This window comes from Parasteatoda tepidariorum, chromosome 10, assembly GCF_982258835.1.
Source record: "Parasteatoda tepidariorum strain Cologne lab strain chromosome 10, Ptep-v5.0, whole genome shotgun sequence".
NCBI lineage: Eukaryota > Metazoa > Arthropoda > Arachnida > Araneae > Theridiidae > Parasteatoda > Parasteatoda tepidariorum.
The window spans coordinates 82,391,994-82,413,819 of record NC_141764.1 but is presented as its reverse complement, the minus strand read 5'-3'; the positions used below and the strand labels follow the sequence as shown (position 1 = coordinate 82,413,819).

The 21,826-nt window shown below is 31.1% G+C and overlaps 1 protein-coding gene across 1 annotated transcript in view; it reads left to right on the top strand.

The window, feature by feature from the left end:
* Positions 1-21,149, top strand: part of LOC122269663 (dynein axonemal intermediate chain 7) — a 28,511-nt gene extending 7,362 nt beyond the window's left edge. Inside the window, exons 4-14 of the mRNA XM_087153204.1 lie at positions 287-360; positions 951-1,053; positions 2,775-2,906; positions 5,491-5,650; positions 7,121-7,227; positions 9,073-9,155; positions 10,981-11,163; positions 13,854-13,925; positions 14,006-14,143; positions 17,677-17,778; positions 20,545-21,149. Coding sequence (XP_087009330.1) covers positions 287-360; positions 951-1,053; positions 2,775-2,906; positions 5,491-5,650; positions 7,121-7,227; positions 9,073-9,155; positions 10,981-11,163; positions 13,854-13,925; positions 14,006-14,143; positions 17,677-17,778; positions 20,545-20,670 — 1,280 coding nt within the window. The 3' untranslated portion in view covers positions 20,671-21,149. The remainder of the gene's footprint in view (positions 1-286; positions 361-950; positions 1,054-2,774; positions 2,907-5,490; positions 5,651-7,120; positions 7,228-9,072; positions 9,156-10,980; positions 11,164-13,853; positions 13,926-14,005; positions 14,144-17,676; positions 17,779-20,544) is intronic.
* The last annotated feature ends 677 nt before the right edge of the window (positions 21,150-21,826 follow it).

Here is a 21,826-nt window from a genome sequence, read left to right as displayed (position 1 = left end):
CACATAAATTGAAAAAAATCTTGCCACATTGGCGATTTCGTAAAAATATTAATTTTTTAAAAAATATATAAGTTATTTTACAATTTTGAAGTCCAGATAATTCTTTTCCATAAGATAATATAAACTGAAGCTATTTTTAAGTTTAAGGCACTCTGATTTCGCCGAAATAACTTCGAAAAGAGCACCTTTAATATGTTTTTGCATTAATTTTTTTTGTTAAGATTTTCAGTTTCATATATTTTCTAAAACGAATTCTAAAACAAGCAAATTGATTTACTGATTTCAGTGCATTATGGCATGGAATTGATTGATGAAATTTATCCGGAAAAAGATTCGCTGGATGAATACGCTGATTCTCAAGTAAATAATAGTTTTCTGAACTTTTTTAGCTTTTTAAAAATGTATGATTTTGATAAAATTTGCATGAGCCGCGATGGTTGGTCCCGTCTATGTTCTCAGACACAATACAAATTAATTACTACATTGCTAATTACAAATTACACACTTCAAAATTTTTCCTACATTTTCAAATCATGTTCTGCTTCAGTTCAATATAAAATTATTTTTTGTCAATTACAATTACTGTTTTACAATTTTTATTATTCATGAAACATCATTTCTTTTTTACAGTTTTCATTATTAATAAAAAAATCCTTTCTTTTTTATAGTTTTTATCATTCATAAAATGTTATTTCCCTTTCACAGTTTTTATAATACATAAAAATTAATTTCTTTTTTACAGTTTTTATCATTCAAGAAAAATCATTTCTTTTTTTTAATCATTTTTTCATTATTCATAAAAATATGAACTAATTTCAAACATTTTTCTCTTAATATTTTGCAGTGGAGTGTGACAGTCTAAACTAATGCATCGTGGTTTCGTCAATATTTTATTTCAAATATTCATTCAACTGCTTTTATTGTATCTTAATTTTAATTTTTGTCCCCAGCTTTCTCCCAAAGTGCTTGCTGAAATTTTCAAACAAATATTTTCCTCGGATGCTTCAGCAAAAAAGTCAGAAACAGGGAAAAGTTCACCAGCAATGATATTCAGTAAGTGTCATTTCCATAGTAGTTGAATACTTTATAATTTGAATTAAACCATATTAAATACACCAAAAAAGTAAAAAGTGGCAAACCTTTAAAAAATGTCAAAGTGGTTTTGCGATATTTCAAAGCACATATGTGCAAAAGTCGTAAATTTATTAAAGTTCTAAATATTTTGCTGTGATAACTGGTTTTAAGAAGTGATTTCAGGCCCAAATATATCTTTTACTCCATCTGAAGACAACTTTACCAAATGGTAGTAAAATAATAATTGAATTACAATTGTTGACAAAATAATTTACTTTTCATTTTATCAGAGCTGAAACGCACCATCATAAGATTTTCATCGATTTATATAGATGTTTAATTTATATTGGTTCAAAATAACTTTAAACCATGGTTCAAAATAGCTTTAGTGGTTCAAAATAACTTTAAATCAAAGTTATAAACAGAACACTAAATTGAAAAGCATACTTTTTTCTACCATATTAATATAAAATTAAAATTTTATGGAAAATACTTAAAAAATAGGTAACTATTGCATATGTTTTATGTTTTTAAATCATGATAGGTGATTGGGTTGTGAATATGCTCAAAAAGTGAAACAATTATGTTTCTTTTGATTATTTTAGTGCACTATATCACAGTGTATAAGTCGACCTTTTCGAATACGAGATTTGTATACGACATAAGAATTTTCTTGTATGTTGGGGGCGTGGCGTATTATTATTTGATAAATAGTGCACAAACTACTATTTGACAAATAGTAGTACGCCATGCCATGGTTGGAAGTATAAGTCGACCGCTGTCGGTAAATCGATAATTATTCACACAGTCCTTATGCGTGAAATGAAACTAGACGCCTATCAAAATCTGGATTCAAATGTTATTGTAAAATATTTTCAAAAATTTGGAATTTTGAATTATTTGAATGTGGGTGAAGACGAGTTTGTGTGGAACTCAGCAGATATGGTTAAAGTGGAATCCTTTGTAAAGTGGGATCCATAACACAATGCTACAAACATTAATGAATCCGACAAAAAAATTGTTTTGGAATCTTTAAATTTGTAGCTTTATGGTATGTCTTAAAACTTTCCATTGTGTTATATTTTTTGAAATACTCTAGAATAAACTATCTTAACATTTCTTATCCTTCTTTTTTTTATATCCTGAATGTAATTTAAAGTATTGTTTCTAAAACAAATCCAAAATATATGTAGAAAATATTATGAGAGAAATGCATAATTGCATATAATATAATAAAAAGTATTTGAAAGCAGTAAATTGATACAGAGTTATGAGGAAAATATTATGAGAGAAATGCATAATTACATTTAAGATAATAAAAATAGTATTTGAAAGCTGTAAATTTATACAGAGTTATGAAGAAAATATTATGAGAGAAATGCATAATTGCATATAACATAATAAAAATAGTATTTGAAAGCTGTAAATTGATACAGAGTTTTTCGGATCTATCTCATTAAAATTACTGCATCGATTTTTCACGAATTAGCTGACTTTAATACCGAGGAATAAGTCAACCCTCTGTTTGTCGTAAAATTTTGGGATTTAAAAAATTGACATTTACGCCGGGATATGCCGTAATTTTTGTGTTTTGAAAGTAAAATAAAACATCGTTAAAAAATTTTTAATATCTTTTTCAGATTTTAGCTATTTTATTTAAAAGAAGTTAAATAGAAGTTTTCATTATTATTTCCATTCAGCCCCTCCTGAAGAGCCCGAATTGATAGTCGTTGACAAAGCCGAATACTTTCTAGTTGGAGGTCTCTTTCATTTTGATTTGTTTCAATTACCCTATCCAACTGTGAAAACCGGTTGCTGGGTATTTACTAACTGTAAGTATTTTTCTTATTTTTACCTATATTGTAAGCTTTATAAACAGAGTAGGCTTCTCAAGGTTACGCGATTTCCCCCCTCTCCACACTTTTACCCTCTCCGTTACCATAGTTTAGACAAGTCTTGCTTTTTCCAAACGTAAGTATATTTTAACTTTGAGCGAAAGATCTACCGTAACCATGGTAGCGGAAAGGGTAAAGGGTAGAGAGTGGGAAATCGCTGAAGGTCGTCTCAAGGCTACACGATTTTCCCCTCTCCACACTTTTACCCTCTCCGTTACCATAGTTTAGACAAATCTTGCTTTTTCCAGACGTAAGTACATTTTAGCTTTTTACGAAAGATCTGCCGTAACCATGGTAGTGGAAAGGGTGGAGAATGGAGAAATCGATGGACCTGAGACGCTTAATCTATCTACAATAATATATCTACTAGTATCCTGTTATCATTAACTCGAAGTACGTATACTTATTTATTAGTATTTATTCTAACAACATAATTTGCGTATGTTTTATAGCTTAATTAATTAATTTTTTATTGAATTATAAGAAATGTTTCAATAATAAAATTAAGGAAAGGAAAAGGAAGATAGTTTCTGGATTAGGCAACTTTTGTTTAAACTAAGAGGGTATTTCTTTTGCCAGATATCACTCTATTATTAATATTTTTAAAAGAAAAGAATAAAACGGAGAGAAAACTAGAGAAAGAATGAAAAAGAAGAAGAAATTCCTTTTTTGTTGTGAAAATAACAGTCTTAAATATAATATCACCTATTTGAGGTTATTTACTTGATGCATTGAAACTATACTTCCGAAATATAAATAACTTGAACGTAATTTTTCGAATTACGAAAATTTGTATTATTTCTTACAGAATTAGTGATAGAAAAATGTTTTTTCTTTTATGATTTCTTAACTATTGTTTGAAACACATCATGTTTTTTAAAATTTATTGATCGTATCAATGTTTGTTCTTTTTGCAAAAACTACCAAAGTTAGTAGTTTTAAATACACTTCTATTTAAATATCAGCATATCATCAGTATAGTGTACTTTTTGATTAAGAATGACCCTAATTGGTCTTTTTGAATAAGCTATCTACCCAATATAATTCATCAATATGTCAATTTTTATGAAAATAACCATAATTAGTCCTTTTCAATAAGCTATAATTGATATATAATTCATAAATAATGTCAATTGTTTCTGAAAATAACCATAATTTGGTCCTTTTTAAATAAGCTATTATCACTATATAATTCATCAATAATGTCAATTTTTATGACAATAGCAATTATTCCTTTTTAATAAACTATCCTCGTTATATGGGTGATTCTCACGAAATATGACAATTCACAGTCTCTTGCTCCAAGATCTAATAGTATACTACTAAAAGAACGTTTGTTTAAAAAAAAATTAATAAATAGCATTGCTGTTAAGATTTTAAAATGATTTTGCACTAGAATTGACTGTTTTGTATAGTTAAAAAATTTAATTGACTACCAAAATTTCATTTTCCTGGTATGTCACAAATAATATTTCCAATAATAACTAGATTCAAAACTTCGCATAGATTTTTCAATATCTAATTTTTTTTATTCAACATTTGTAAGCATTTCTAGAATAGATGCAGAGGGTATTATTTCCAAAACCTTTGTTGAAAATTATTTTTTCTGTAAATAGTTTGTTTGTCGCATGAAAATCGGTAATTTTCCTGGCCACTTTTTTTAGTAATTTATTACCAAAATAGATACCTCCAGCAATCAATATCTTAGGCTAAGAGATTGATTAGAATTCCATCCTATCAGAACAAGTCTAATTGCAGGAATAAAGAATCAACTTTCTGAATCAAAATATATTTCAAAAATTTTACAAGGAGAGTATTATTAAATTTTTTCTTCTTCCGAATTGTCATTTTTCTCAAGAATCACCCATAAAATAAATCCTCCTCTATCCTTTTTATATAGTATATCATCTTTACATAATATCTTCTTTCTATAATTCATCAATAATGTGAATTTTTTATGAAAGTAACCATAATTGGTCCTTTTTAAATAAGCTATCATCACTATATAATTCATCAATAATGTCTATTTTTTGATGAAAATAACCATAATTGGTCCTCTTAAATAAGATTTCACCAAAATGTAATTCATCAATGAAGTTAAGTTTTTTATTAAAATAATCATGACTGGTCCTTTTGAATACATGAATATTGTATTTTCTTTTCATGAAAACATTTCTAATCGGTTGTTTTGTTTTTATCAATACTGTTTTATAAGTATACCCCTAGTTGGTCACTTTATGTACGCTATTGTTCTTTTATAATTAATCAATAGTACGTGTTTTTATTAAAATACCTTAGCCAGTAGAACTAAATCTATCATTAAGATGTTTTTTAGGCATGTTAGGTACCGTGTGTCTTAATATTTTTGAGTCATAAATCTTCATTGAGAATCCTGTAAAATTGTGACTAATTGAATAATTAGAAATTTGAAAAAAAAGGGAAGTGTTTGATGACTTTTGACTTGTCACTGTATATTCATACTTAATTTAATTGATTGATAATTTTGTTCTTTATTTTATAGGGCAGGAAAAAGTATTGAAACGCATTCCCTTTAAAACGAGCATCATTCCAATTAGGCATCCTAAGCCCGACATGTCACCAGCGATAGCAGCTGAATTCGCCGACTCAGAAATCAAACGTTTTGATAAAGAAATGTGCAGTGCTATATCTGTTTGTCTACAGTAAGATATCCCTTCTATTATATATTTTGTTTTAATTATTAATCCTTTATTCGAGAACAGTACTTTTATACACTGTAAAAAAAATCGGCAGGCAATTTAACTGTTTATGTAAAGGTCTACTTCCTTTTTTTACAAAAACAACTAAAATTATTTGCATCCATAATTAGCTAAAATACTTTATCAAGTAAGTAAAGCATTCCCGTGGCAGTCTGTTGCTGGCCAAGGGCTTATGGCGGTTAAGGTTCCGCAATTTCATGATCATTGGCAGGATTGTGGCAATGTGGTCAGCACTGCGCACAGGCTGCTTTTACTTCTTAGAGAAGCTGGTACCAATAAAATACTTCAACCCTCGCCTTTTATTGAATCTTTCTTATTTGCAATGTACGCATATACACTGTCCGACAGTGAATCAATCGTAAAGATAAGGTTTCCAGTAAAACATCAAGGCCAAGCATCACTATCAGCAGTCAGTTATCGGATGGATGACCACTTTGATCAACCTGCGAAGCTACAGAAGGCACATGGTATCGGCCTTCATTACACGGTTCTATTTTAAACTGCTCGACTACCGCTAAGTGCTCTACCGTAAAGTGCTCCCTGACCCCCTAAATAGCCCATTTTGCAACTCTAGGGTGACGTAAATAAAGTTTTACTACTGCTATCACTACTATTACGAATATACAGAAAGATAGTGTGCCGTTATCATTACCTTTAATATATATTTTAAGAATATACTTCAAGGGTCCTTATTAAACAGAAAATCAAAAAAGCATACATATTAGGAACTGCAAGGTAATTTTTCAGCATGGGAAAAAACAAAAACACTATCGCAATCTAACGAATCATTATCTGAAATTTCAAAACCCGTTTGTCTGCCCGAAGCAGAGAATATTTGATCAGTAATAGCTAGAAACACCCTCACGTTTCATCAGGCAGTCAAACAAGTTTTGATTTCTTCCGTCTCATCTTTCTGAAAAGCGATTAGCTGCATTTTAATGAAGATTCTAAGAAGATATATTAATGAGGATCATTACGGAACACTTTTGTCTGAATTTTTATAATCCATACTTCATGAACTAAAGGCTTCTTTTTATATAATTTATTCTTCTTCCTTGTCCTCCGACCAGGTGGCCGAATGGTCAGCGTGCCTGACTGCGGAGTCGATGGTTGCTGGTTCGAATCCCGCTCAGGGCATGGATGTTTCTTTCTCTCTGTGTTCTATGTCTTTTCTCCTTTGTGTGTGATTGTGTGAATGTAACCAGCCCTATAAACAATTTTGTGGTTGTGTGATGAGGGCGACGCTGCTACACCGCCGTGGCTTCGCCACAGGTGCTCACTGGGTAACCAGAAGAGAGTAGCAGTTCTGACACTCCTGGCCGATGGGACAATACATCCCAAGTGCCCACCATTAAAAAAAATTTGATTGTCCAGATGAAATTATCATTGATATAGTAATTCATGTATTTGTAGGTTACCCAAGGAAGTGCTGTTTTTGGAGCAACCAACTCCTGCATATTGGATACCAAGCAAAAGAGGATTCTCAACAATAGGGTTTTTTGAGACCAAATACGAGGAAGGTTTGTGAAATTTTTTCGAAAATTTTTGAATTTATTTGAATTTTTTAAACGTTCATTGAAGAAAAGTCTGCAAACGATGAGGGAAAACATGTATATATATATATATATATATATATATATATATATATATATATATATATATATATATATATATATATATATATATATATATATATATATATATATATATATATATATATATATATATATATATATATATATATATATATATATATATATATATATATATATATATATATATATATATATATATATATATATATATATATATATATATATATATATATATATATATATATATATATATATGTGTGTGTGTGTGTGGCTGGGTGGCGCAGTTGGTTTGTCGTCGGCCTTCTGAGCCGAAGTTTGCGGTTCGATCCTCGGCCCAGATACTGAATTTTCGGGATGACGAAATCCTCAGCTGCCATGTTGTATGATTATGCGTCATGTAAAAGATCCCTGGAGTGCATTATTGGCTCTTGGCATTTCCGGCAAAATTAAATTCCTAGTGCACTTTAGCATCCAAATAGAGTCTCGGTGCTGCCATCTAGTGTGGCGGAAACTAGACGTCCAAATTAACATGACCAACGGTATCTCACCCATTGTGGTGGTCCTGAAAGAGTGGATACCACCTCTGGAGAACGCACTAGGTCTGCTCATCGGCAAGACCGATTGTGCAGTTCATAGGAAATAATAATATATATATATATATATATATATATATATATATAAAAGTGCAAAAAGTGATTATACACAAATTTTTAATAATTTTTATAGAAGAATATTTCCTATGATAGGGAACCTTCTGCTTTACATCGCTGTTCTGAAGCAGAAAGTTTGACTTCTAATTGTACAATGAGTTTATGGTTTTTACTCATTTTCAATTAAATGTATGAAATTCTCTTTGATAGTTTGATTATTTGAACTATAAAATGTCATACATGTCAATCCACTCTAACATCATCACGGGTCTTTTCTACAAGTTTCTCTTAGCCCAATGGGTCTCAGCACCCTCGAACAACACTTAATGGCAAAGTTAAGTTGATACGCTAGCTTTGTATAGTTGACATTCTAAGTTTATAATGTAGTGCCTCTGTCATATTTTTGTTTACTCCCACACGATTATATCAAGAACGGTGATTACATTTATAGCTTGAAGGAATGGAATACTTTTCTGAGTGCAATTATTTTTAAAGTATTATTTTGTGTTATTTTTTTTATTATTAGTTTTGTGTTTATTTAGTTTAGCGTTTTCTTCTATTATTTTTGATTAAATTTATAAGGTTCTTTATAATTATTTGTTTTATATTGGTCGTTTGTTTTATTTTAGTTTTTTGAAAGGTTTAGATGTTAATTTGTCAAGGCTGTCGTTCGTTAATGAACATAAAAGTGCATTTTGCAAAGCAAATTACGATAAAATTCTGGTTGTTTAACCGTATTAGGGGAAAATAACCACCAAACGATTTTTGTCACAGTTAACAGTTTGCAAATAATTATATTTATGGTTATTTGACTGTTACGGTTGAATATGGTAAAAAAACAATTAACTAAATTGCTGTTTAATTATTATTTTATTAATTTTCTATCAGCGTAACGTATTTCATAGTTCCACACTGCATTAACAAACACTTTTAAATTTAATGACTAATTCCAGCATTTGTTTGATCTCTTGTTCCTTTCATCTTATGAGACCATTCTAAAAATGTTTTTAATGCACCTTGTATAACTAAATCTTGATTTTTTTCACCATTAACAAAATAAAAAAATAATCAAAATAATGTAATGTAATAAACAAAATAATGTTTTCAATTTTTCTTTTAGAAACAGGAAGAGTTTCATTCAAAACTAATCAGTTTGGAATTATTGGTTTACTTCAGAGAAAGTACAATAATATCCCTTATCAGGTAGGTTACAAGTTTTACTGTTTGAAGTGTGTTGCTTTAAATAACAAATTAAAATCGAATCTTTGGTTTTACTATTATTTAAAAGCATTTGAAGCCAAAGACGAAATATATTTAGATTATTATAATTATTATTTATAATTTTTCATCAAAGTTCGAAGACATCCAATAATTATTACTTTTAAGTTCTTGAATGGCATCAAAACACATAGTTTAAGTTTAAAAATAAAATTGGAATCATGATTTATATCTTGGTCTTTGTTACTTGAGTAGAGGGGAACAAAAATATAGAAAAAAGTATGGTATCATTATGAACAGTCTCTTATGGTATACTATTGAAGTTCGTAAATAAAGTAGCTATGATAACCGAGCAAAATTTTAGTTTTAAATTTTATCTCAGAACTATTTCTCAGAAATCGCTTCTGTGGAGCTAGTAAGTAGAATAAGCTGTGTTCTACTCAGGAAAAGAATTAGCTTATTTTCTCAGTTCCAAAATTACTTGCAAAGTTGGTCAACAAATGGCGCTATTGGAATTGGCAAAACTACGAAATATCTGCTGCAGATGATTTGACCATTCCAAATAAAGTGTTTTAGAAAACGTTAGTCAAATTTATTCTCAAACTGCGCCAATGATCGTTGCAAAGGGTTTGAAAACTTTGTTTTATAGTTTTTATTTTCAGTCAGCAGCTTAGTACCCTCTGTTGACGAACTTTATTACCAGTTCTGAAATTTAAAAAGAATAAATAATCTGGTTCCCTGAACAGAACGCAAGGTAATTTCTATCTTCTTTCATTTATATTTGAATAGTAGCCAACTGGACTGTGCAGGGGTCAGGAAACTGGCCTTGCATCAGAAAGGTTCTGGGTTCAATCCCGGACAAGGGTGTCATTTCATTCTCTGTACTATTTGTCCTTACTGTGACAACAACGTTGGCCCACCAAATATGGTGCCCCTGAAAGAGTCGCCGACAGATCAGAACTAATACGACTGAATTGATGGATGTCTACTCAGGTGGGCATTGAAAAAAAATGCAATTTTTCTTCTTCAAATTGTTGGTACTTTTGTGATACCAGGTACAATTACTACCAGAGTTGATAACATTATTTTAAAATATCTTAATAATTTTTATTTAAAAATTTTCTTATGAAATGGTTGGTAATGAAAATGCAGAATAGGATAGAATGCAGGGTATATACTAACTTTAGTGGTTTTAATTGCAGACATCCAAACTTTTGTGACTAACTGTCGGTTAAAAAAATGTAACATACTGGCTTTGGGATGTCTTAAAGGACGCCCTATAGACTACGTGAGGCCGGGATAGCCTGGTCAGCAGGGCACTGGGCCCATGTCCGAGAGTTCGTGGATTCGAACCCCGACGGCAGAGGACTCCCCGTGTAGTAAAGTGACTGATGCACGTTAAATTTGTCGAGTAACAAAAGTCCTCCCTGTTCCCATAGCAAATCAATACTTCTGGGGGTACTGGATTGGAGATCGATCGTTCTCTGATTCAGGTCAAAATTACGATCTGTGGATGAATGAATGGGTCCGTCCTATAAACGGGCGCGACGTATGGTGTGGCAGAAGTCGAATTCTTGGCTATAGGTCATTTTGGTCGAATTCTTGGCTCACCGAAAAACAAGAAACGCACACTCTGCCTTAAATTTGCTCGGTTTCACCAAGCAGGCTTGCCCGTGTGGCAAGTGGCATTATAACCAACCAACCATTGGCTACGTTCCATATTTAACTGTATTTTTAAAAAATTTTAGTATTGATATTTCTTCTTAATTATCATGTTACTGATAATGATTGTATTTGATTGAATTTTTAGTCATGGGAGCTGGTACACGGAAAGAATCCAAATTCAGCATCCCTAATAATCAGCGGAATGCACGTTTCTCTCAAAATTCAAATAAATAAAGATGGTTGCGCGATTGAAAACATTGAACAAGATGGGAAATCTCTATTTTCTGATTCTTATTTGATGTGGATGGAACCCGAAGATTTATTAAAGGTAAATGGTCACTTAAATCATGATTACATTGATATATTTGAAGCTCGACTTTATTTATAGCTTCTGCCATTGGAGAGTTTTAAAAATGTGAATAACTTTAACACAATCATTGTTATTTTTTATTAATGATATAGAAAAATTAACAATGGGGGTGAGTGTTGTTTCAATGGATATTTTTCACATCTTAATATTTACATTCGACAATTATTGTCAGATTTACAATATTAAGACAACATTTGAATACATGGACGGTTTCCGCAGTAATATATTTTTTTTCTTACTCGAAAGTTTAAAAATAAAAATCTGTTCAGCTACATAAAGTAGAAATTATTATATATTGAAAGTTCATTTAGACCATGGAAAGTACAATACAGTTCATAAAAATCCAACCATTGATCCACCGGAGGGCATTACTCAGGACATTCGAAATTCTTTCGTCAATTGGACACTTGCAACTCAAGAGGAAGTGTAGGGATAATGCTTAACCTTGTGATTTAAATCAGATTTAATCGGGGGATTACACTTCAAGAACAAGAAGGTGATCACAAATACCCACACATGTGACCTATGGCATCAACGACAGCTGATAGCTTATAAGCAAAATGGCGTGCTAAAGCTTCTCCGCATCAGTCAGATTGTAAATTAACGTGGAGTTAATTAAATACAACCCCGTATCGCACATCGAATTTTTTGAATATAATTCTTTCTCGTTTACGTCTTTTACGTAACTTTATTTATTTGTTTATGTCTCAGATTTATTATTTGTTTATGCCTTTTATTGTAACCGTGATATATTTTTCTTTGCGTACCTGGTAACTTCGATACATAATTAGTTCGTTTATGTTCTACATGGCTTTATGCCTGTCTTTGCGTTAATTAAGAAATATCGAGTGAAAGAATTGAAATCTTTGTGAAAGAATGTAGAATGAGGCACTTAAGAGAATTGATACTTGGCGGGTTCGGCTTACTCGAAATAGAACAGAAAGAACAGTTGCTAACGTAAAAAAGCCACGTTTCAAAAATCAATCAGGATGAAGATGCCCACACTACGTCACTTGTAGGAATCCCATTGGATACCTTTAAGCAATGTCAAACATCAGTATCGAACCTGATTGGCTTCTGAATCGATCAATGCCACAATTTACTTACGATGACGTTACTCTGCATGTACTCAATTATAGATTTTTACGATACAATTAAGTAAATCTAGTTAAAAATCGATTAGTATTTAATAACTCTAAATATAGTCACTATATTTCGCTTAAATTAGAGAGTTAAAACAACAGTTCAAAATTGTCCAAAATAGAGATTGCGAAAGAGAAATATGGCGAAATTATTTAGATAATAAAGTAACTCTGGAGTGGTGGCTCAGGGGATAGAGCGCTCGCCTTCCAAAGAGGTGAACCGGGTTCGAATCTCAGCGATGGCTGGTCGATGTGAATTCCCCATCCGGCTCTTACCGACCTCAGTGTTGACGTAAAATATACTCAGTAGTAGACGGATCATGAGTTAGAGTCCCCTTGCTGTTAGGATAACCGTGAGAGATTTTCGTATTTTTCCTCTCCATGTAACGCAAATGCGGATTAGTTTCAACAAAAATCCTCCACGAAGGAAATACTTGAAGGCAATTTCCTTGTCTTCTGTATTGGGTTCGAAATTACAGGGTTACGGAGAGGAACATTAGTAGTCGTAAACCCAAACATTGCGTCTGTTGTTCAACAACAGTTATAAAATATCGTAACTCTCTAATTACGTTAGATATAGGAACTCGTAACTTTAACTGGAGATTATAGTAATTGCTTTCAGTTAATGATTAGTGTTTCAACTAATTAATAATTGTTAATCCAGATTTTTATCTATCGGTTAAGGAAGAGCCGGGTAGCAAAACTTTTTAAGCAAAATGCAGGGGGTGATTGTTCCAAATTCCATGTTATTTTGAATAACATTATTAGCTTTAAAGAATGCTGAAAAACTGTTCTTAGATCCAACTGATAGAACTGTTCTTAATATCAAAAATTTATATAATTAAGATATTGTTGCACGCGCGACTATTTTTAATTTTTTTTCCTGAAAAATAAATGCTTTATTGAAACGTTTGCGCTGCTTTTTTTACCAAAAGGAATTGACCTACCTTTAAGCATGCAGCTGGTTAAAATTTTTAAAACGAAAAAAATAAAAACAAAAAACTAAAACGTTCTTACAATTACTCAAAACATTAAAATTTTTCGTTAGAAAGAATGCACCATTATTACTGCCCTTAATATACATTTTTGGAATACCAATCAATGATGTAATAAAAAAATACATGCATTGATTGGATGTATTTTTGATGGAATTTATTTTCAAGAAAGGGAGGAAAGAAAAACATTAAAAGTGGTTTGATGGTTTATAAAACTTGGAGGTGTTTCTAACGATCACCTTTCAAGCTTTAATCTGTTTACTTTCGGCAATCAAATAAGTTTTGACGCTTTTACTAACGGCTTCCTGAGTTTACGTTAAATAATTTTTTTTTCTTGTTTGAGTATAAATTTATAACTCTAAATATACATGCGGTTTTGACAAGGATTCTAAAAATACATGCAAAGGGCATTTATTATGAATCAGTTTTTTCAAAGAAATAAGGAAATGAACTTTTTTGTTGTTGCCAGATTTAAGTAAAAGTAAATCATTATTTTCATTTATTTATTTAGAAACTGCTATACATGGGTATTAATATAATAGTAGAAAGAGATATTCACAAGTACGTAGAAGTTATTCATAAAGTAAGTGTATTTTGATACTTATACGAGTGCTTTGTTTTTATTATAGAGTTAACTAACATGTACCAATATGTTTTTTTTAGAATGCTGAGTTTGAAAACTGGTGTTATTCTTGCATGGCCATATCTTGTCATGCATTTAATTTTTATTGGAGTAGATGGAATGCTGTGGTTGGTTCTGATCAGTTCGTCTTGAAATACAACACAGGTGGAAATAATGAGGTTCGTTTACAAAAAAATGTTCTTTTATTTATTAAAAAAAGCCACTGTCGCCAGAAGCGAAAGATAAAGAAAACATAGTATATTGAAATTTTCTATAGTCTGAGAGTTAAAGTAACGAAAAAGTTAGTGATTTCGATATTCTGCATAAATAAAGTGTACCTTTTATCTAGATTTTTAAAATTCTTGTCAAAATGGCATACAAAATAAAGTTCGCAAACTAATATTTATGTAAAAAAAAAAAAAAACAAAAAAAAAAAAAAAAACACTTTTGAAATATAATGAATTCCATTCCTACTTAGAAAGGAGGGATTGAAAACACCAAAACACTTATTTTATTGTAGGTAAAAGCATAGAGGTGTCAAAAGATAATTATTAGAGATATTTCCTAATTTTAGTTGGCAATCAAGCCAATTTTCATATTTTCATCACAATTTTCTAGCAAGGGATTCGACAAATTTTTAGAGTGTTTTTGTTTATTCCTCCCTTAATTCTTGACCTTTAATGTGCATACTGTTCCAATTCATAGTTGGGAAGTATTCTAAAAATATAGAGTAAGGGTGGTCATTACAGAACACCTTATTAAAAGCGCCTTTAGCATATTTTTGAAAATCTTGACATAAATGATGTAAAACCAAAAAAAAATTCACTCTGAGGGGCATTTTTTTGGAAAATTTAAAATGACAAGAAATGAAACTTTTAAGGTACAAGGTAAATTACAATTAAGATAAATTACAAGAAATGAAACTTTTAAATTACACAATGTAAAACTTTTTTTTATCATTTATATTTCTTTTTATTTTAGTTATCTTCTGAAATCACTTTTCGTAATTACGATGACCAACAAAATAAATCGTTATAATTAAAAGTTGTTCGTTTCTAAAGAAATTGAATTTACTTTATTATGGGATTCACAAGCTAGATTTCGAAAGCATAGTTATAAGAAGAATTTTTGAAGCAACCCCTTTTTTACCATCACAAAGAAATTACTGAAGAAAACGGAAGATTTCTTAAAGTGGCAAAATTATATTGGATTCTGGAGGGGATATTAAGTGATAAGAGCATTTTTTCGTTAGATTTAAGGTCCAGTTTTAATGAAAGTTATGAGGCTGTTAGTAAATTCAACATTTTTATTTTATGCATGTATTTTGTTTGAATAATATTGTGTAATATTTGAAGTGGTTAGCTTAACTTCTGTGCTGCAAAATCATAATCAACTCGCATTTTTATTTACGAACAAAAAGTTTCTCTTGGAAAAAAATTATTAAAATCTTACTAACCATTATCGAGGTCAATCACAGTAGACTACTAAAATCGGTTTATTTGAACAAATGAAATAAATGACGATAATTGAAGAGGTGAGTGGATGGATGGAGATCAGTGGATCATACACAGTGAGTAGATGATCAAAGTGACATATTAGTAAATTTGAGTAAATGAGCTAATTGTTATAGAGGTCAATAACAGTAGACTACTAAAATTGGTCTATTTGATCAAATGAAATAAATGACGATAATTGAAGAGGTGAGTGGATGGATGGAGATCAGTGGATCATACACAGTGAGTAGATGATCAAAGTGACATATTAGTAAATTTCAGTAAATGAACTAATTGTTATAGAGGACAATAACAGTAGGCTACTAAAATCGATCTATTTAATCAAATGAAATAAATGACGAAAATTGAAGAGATGAGAGGATGGATGGAGATGAGTGGATCATCCACAGTGAGTGGATGATCAAAGTGACATATTAGTAAATTTGAGTAAATGAGCTAATTGTTATAGAGGTCAATAACAGTAGACTACTAAAATTGGTCTATTTGATCAAATGAAATAAATGACGATAATTGAAGAGATGAGAGGATGGATGGAGATGAGTGGATGATCAAAGTGACATATTAGTAAATTTGAGTAAATGAGCTAATTGTTATAGAGGTCAATAACAGTAGACTACTAAAATCAGTTTATTTGATCAAATGGAATAAATGACGATAATTGAAGCGATGAGTGGAAGGATGGAGATGAGTGGATCATCCACAGTGAGTGGATGATCAAAGTGACATAATAGTAAATTTCAATAAATGAGCTAATTGTTATTGAGGTCAATAACAGTAAACTACTAAAATCGGTTTACTTGATCAAATGAAATAAATGACGATAATTGAAGAGATGAGTAGAAGGATGGAGATGAGTGGATCATCCACAGTGAGTGGATGATCAAAGTGACATATTAGTAAATTTCAATAAATGAGCTAATTGTTATCGAGATCAATAACAGTAGACTACTAAAATCGGTTTACTTGATCAAATGAAATAAATGACGATAATTGAAGAGATGAGTAGAAGGATGGAGATGAGTGGATCATCCACAGTTAGTGGATGATCAAAGTGACATATTAGTAAATTTCTGTAAATGAGCTAATTGTTATCGAGGTCAATAACAGTAGACTACTAAAATCGGTTTACTTGATTAAATGAAATAAATGAAGATAATTGAAGAGATGAATGGAGGAATGGAGATGAGTGGATCATCCACAGTGAGTGGATGATCAAAGTGACAGATTAGTAAATTTCAGCACATGAGCTAATTGTTATCGAGGTCAATAACAGTAGACTACTAAAATCGGTCTATTTGAACAAATGAAATAAATGACGATAATTGAAAAGATGAGTGGAAGGATGGAGATGAGTGGATCATATACAGTAAGTGGATGATCAAAGTGACATGTTAGTAAGTTTGAGTAAATGAGCTTTAAAATTTATGTATTGAAATGAAGATTGATTTATTTCTTGTTAATAAGCTTCCCATTTTGCAAAATCTATAATTGCCTCACTCTCATTATAAAGCTTTTTGAGTCATGGCATTCACATTCTTGTCGTTTAAATTTGTTGTCAAATGACTAGTTTTATTAGATAATGCGTCGACAATCTATTGCCAATGCACTTAAATTAGTCATTTAATCCAAGAACACTCTGTGAGTGTCACGTGAATTTTTCAGCCATTGAAAATCAAAATAAATTAATATTGGAATAAAATAAGAATATCGAATAAGAATAAAATAAGAACTTCCTACAATATATCTCAATTTTTCCAATGATTCCACGTTTACTCTTCATCCCATCGGCTCTTTCGTTAGGGGCGGATTATTTTTAATTTCATCTCACAAATAAACTGATCAGCTATATTGACAAAAAATTTGATTGATTTCAATCCATAATATATTTTCTGTAATTGATCACAATTATGATCAATTAATAATATTGATAATATGATAATTTAGATTTTAACTATGTTCTTGTTTTCTCCAATACTTATTTGCGTCTCTTAATGTATAAAATCTTTGCATCGTTTTTCGCAAGAATTTGAAAAAAGAAATACTTTCAGGACAGTGATTACGGAACACTTTACACGGTGAGTAAGCTAAAATAAAATGATAGCAAAAATTATGGCTGAAATTATAAACTTGCTGTTTTCCTTCACTTTAACTTAAAAATAGCATTTTTAATATAGAAAATAATGCCATATCATTTGCAGGGGAAGTATAATCATGTACTGCTCACACCAGAAAGCGCAATGGAAATTAAATGCACAGAAAGTAATGCGAAATTTTGTGATGAGCCTGTAGAAGGACAAAAAGTAAGAACAACTTAATTAGTTACAAAAAAACTTCTACTTACCTTATGAGAGTCAAACTTTTAGTTGCGTTTATACAATGTTATTAGATTACCATAATATTTTTAAAGACTCCATTTTCTATTGAATAAACAAAGTTGAAATCAATTTCTGTTGAAGATTATGCTCTAATTTCTTAGCTTTTTTTAGCATTAAGGATCCCCTCTCGTCACCCTCTTAGACTTAAGGCTGTCTGATTTCCTGACGTTTTTTAAGTTCTTAACTTTTGTTGATAGAGCATCATTCGTAGGTTTAAAATGAGTGGATCATTAAGGCCTCGCAGCGTTGGACTGAGAGAAATAGTACAGAACTTCGATAAACTTTTTCCAGTTAAAGCATAATAAAGGTTAATAATTTCGAATCGAAAATGATTGTAAGAATTTCACTCGCAGAAATAAAACTCTCACTTTCAGCAATTCAGCTATCCTCGAGCTGTATTTCGTTAAACATTTGATCATCCTGTAGAATAAACGTTGTCCGGGGTGCACCACGAGGAAACTTACACTATATACAAAAAAAAAAATTTTTTTTTTTAACTAACAGGAAAACTCCCAACTTTATAAAGTTTTTCTAAAAATGCATACTTTTGTATTGCTATGCCACCGTACAATAGAAAAAATCAACGTAAGCGACAAATGATTCAAAATTTAAATTTATATATTTAACATATTGGGATTTTTTTTCAAAAAAAATTCTTTAATTTATTATCTAAAATTCTATTTTAGCGCTGATAGCATGAACAAGGAAAAGAAAATAGTTGACAAGTCAGATTTCGAGAAATTTATCAGGAAGCATTTACGTTGTTTTCACGGCATTACAACAGTATACCTTTCTCAAAATGCAGAATTGTATCGATGTAATTTGACAGAAAAAACCATTATAATTTTAGATTTACGTTTGCTGTAAATAAGGAGCTTCAAAAAAGTCGTGGCTAATAATGAAAGGGCAAACGAGGCATACAGAAACAATAAAAAATAATAAAGAGCTCTTCCCCGACATTTATCCGCTGTTTTTCGTCGTTAAGGAAAATTAAAAAGTCATAGTTTAAGTGCCTTACACTTGAAGAGATGAGATGATTATAAACTATAGATATAATCTTGTTGTGAATAATTATCTAGGCTTTAGAGCAGACAAATGATTTAACTATTTTAAAAGTTATTAAACTTTTTTAAAAATCGCTAGTTAGGTGACATTTTTCCATCTAGATGAAAATTATCAAAATCACTGCCGGATTCTCCGTTTTTAAATTTTTTATGAGCCCAGGTAATGCAGCGTAGGAGTAAGTTTTGAAATATGGAAAAATTTTACTACAAACGCTTTTCATTTTTACAAAACTGTGACTTTTCTCCATATTGATGTTTCACGCCATTTTCAAAATAAGCATAGTCATCGCTGGCGTTAGATAGGCTAAACTCGACCTCACAGTCATGAATAACAGGTGCAAACTCACAGCAGTGATAAACATAAAACACATCTATTCGCAAAAAAGCATGATTTCATATTATGAGGGAGGCTTCGAAAAACAGCCTTAACAATATCGCTATTTCTACCTTTTAGGGACATGATGCTTTGTAGGAGAATTTTTGCCCATGCGCTGTAAAGCTCAAATAGCGTTGACATTAGAGTTATGGGGATCCATAACCCTATGCGAAATCTCTATAATATCGGAGATTTCAAATGCTATCCAGAGCAGTAGTATACAAAAGACATTAAATAAACATCATTTTATTTTTATATTATTTCCACACATATTAGATATTTACAACCAATACTATTTTTTTAAATTTTTTATAACCGTCGTTGAACAGCCGACCCAGTTTTGGGTTCAACTTCGCAGCCTTGTAATTTTGAACCAATCCAGAAGACAAGTAAACTCCTGGATCAGTACCCCCAGAGGTATGATATGTTATGGGAACATGGATGATTTAGAGACTCGACAAATTTAACGTGCATCAGTCACCATTTACTACGCGGGGAGTATTCATCCGGCTGGGATCGAACCCACGACCTCTTGAACACGGGCCCAGTGCCCTACCAACCAGGATTTGGTTAGTCTATTGATGCTGTCGGATGTTTTCGAGATACACCTGGTATATTTGATAAGGTGTAATGCCTTTTCCTTGCGTCGGACAAAAACTTAAAGCATCTACTGTTGTTAATATATAACATGCGTGACTATACCGAAGAAACGAAATGATGTAGAATGATTTTTGTTTTCTTTTTCTTTGTACGCTATGTATAATTTTCTACTCCCTCTAGCGGCTGCGGTTAATGTTTAACCCCTTAACGATCGTTAATTTTCAAGAAAACGGTCATAAAAGTGCCTATTTTTTTGGTTTTTGTATTTGTATTAAGTATTTGATTAGTGCTGACATCTAGTTTAAAACAAATTAACTATCTACAATTACCTTGAAAATATCCTGGTACTGCCATCTGGTGTGTAAAATGAGAACTAAAGTGTTTTCCGGACAAAAGAAATGAATTAGTTTTATTCTCATTGGCGCGTTACTTCTAAACACCCCAGCCCGTCAATATCATGGGAGCGAGAAATAGAGGGCAAAACCTCACCCCATCCTTTTCACGGGAGCGAGAAGGAAGGGGTTAAGGGAAAAGAAGAAAATGTGAACGAAAAAAAATGAGATCAATCCAGATTTAATTTCAATGTTACATGCTTTGTTTTGTCTGAATTGTATATTTTACATCATAAATAATTTTATTTTTATTTTTCAGTATTACAGTAATTTGTATAATATGTTGATTGGAAGAAATGGCATTCCTGATGATGAAATCGACTACAAGTTTGCCAACAAAGTATTTTTCCTACTTTGCACTTGTAAATTATTTAGTTGCTCCTAAAAGCTGAAATTTGATAATAATTTCATCTTAAACACTAAACCTGCAACTAGTTTTGTATCAAACTCATCACATCAGACTTGATGAAAAAGGAATTCTTGATGCAAAACTAGAAAAATTAAACTGTGAACTTTTATGACTGAACGAATATTTTAGAAGTTTAGAATACCATAACGGTATTGTATGGAATTTAAAAAGAATCACTCGCTGATTTAAAGAAAGATGTGTAAATCTGGGTGAAAGAGGCAGTCTCAAATAGAAAATTTAGAAAAGAGATTGAAAATCTGTGAGGCAAGATCATGAAACTATAGGAAAACGATGAATTTCAATTAATGAACAACACAATGATTACACAGGGGAGCGAATTTTTTTTTTATTGCATGATATATTTTTTAACAGACTTTCGATAATTTCATGCCACTGACTACAAATCTGCAATCAGTTTCTGTCTTCAATCAACAATTTTTTTCCTTCAATTTGCAGTTTTTGCCAAAACATGCTTTAAAAGCAGCCTCCTGATGTTTCTATACTGATTGCCAAAATCTCACTAATGTATCATGATATATTTTTTAACAGACTTTCGGTAATTTCATGCCACTGACTACAAATCTGCAATCAGTTTCTGTCTTCAATCAACAATTTTTTCCCTACAATTTACAGTTTTTGCCAAAACATGCTTTATAAGCAGCCTCCTGATGTTTCTGTACTGATTGCCAAAATCTCACTAATGTATCATGATATATTTTTTAACAGACCTTCGATAATTTCATGCCACTGACTACAAATCTGCAATCAGTTTCTGTCTTCAATTAACAATTTTTTCCCTTCAATTTACAGTTTTTGCCAAAACATGCTTTATAAGCAGCCTCCTGATGTTTCTATACTGATTGCCAAAATCTCACTAATGTATCATTTTAAACGTTCTTCTTTACGGCTCTTTAACCCCAACTCAAAACGAATATTAAATCTACAAGTGAAAAATGGAGACCCACACGGAGAAATATATTCTGGTAAAATTACCGTACACTATGGTAATGACATTTCTGGTAGAAAAAACCCCATAATTCCGCTGAAACAAATGCAATAATTTTTCCACAATACTGGTTATAATTTTCCGTTTACATGGGGATGGTTTACCGGAAATTCTGGTTTTCAAAAT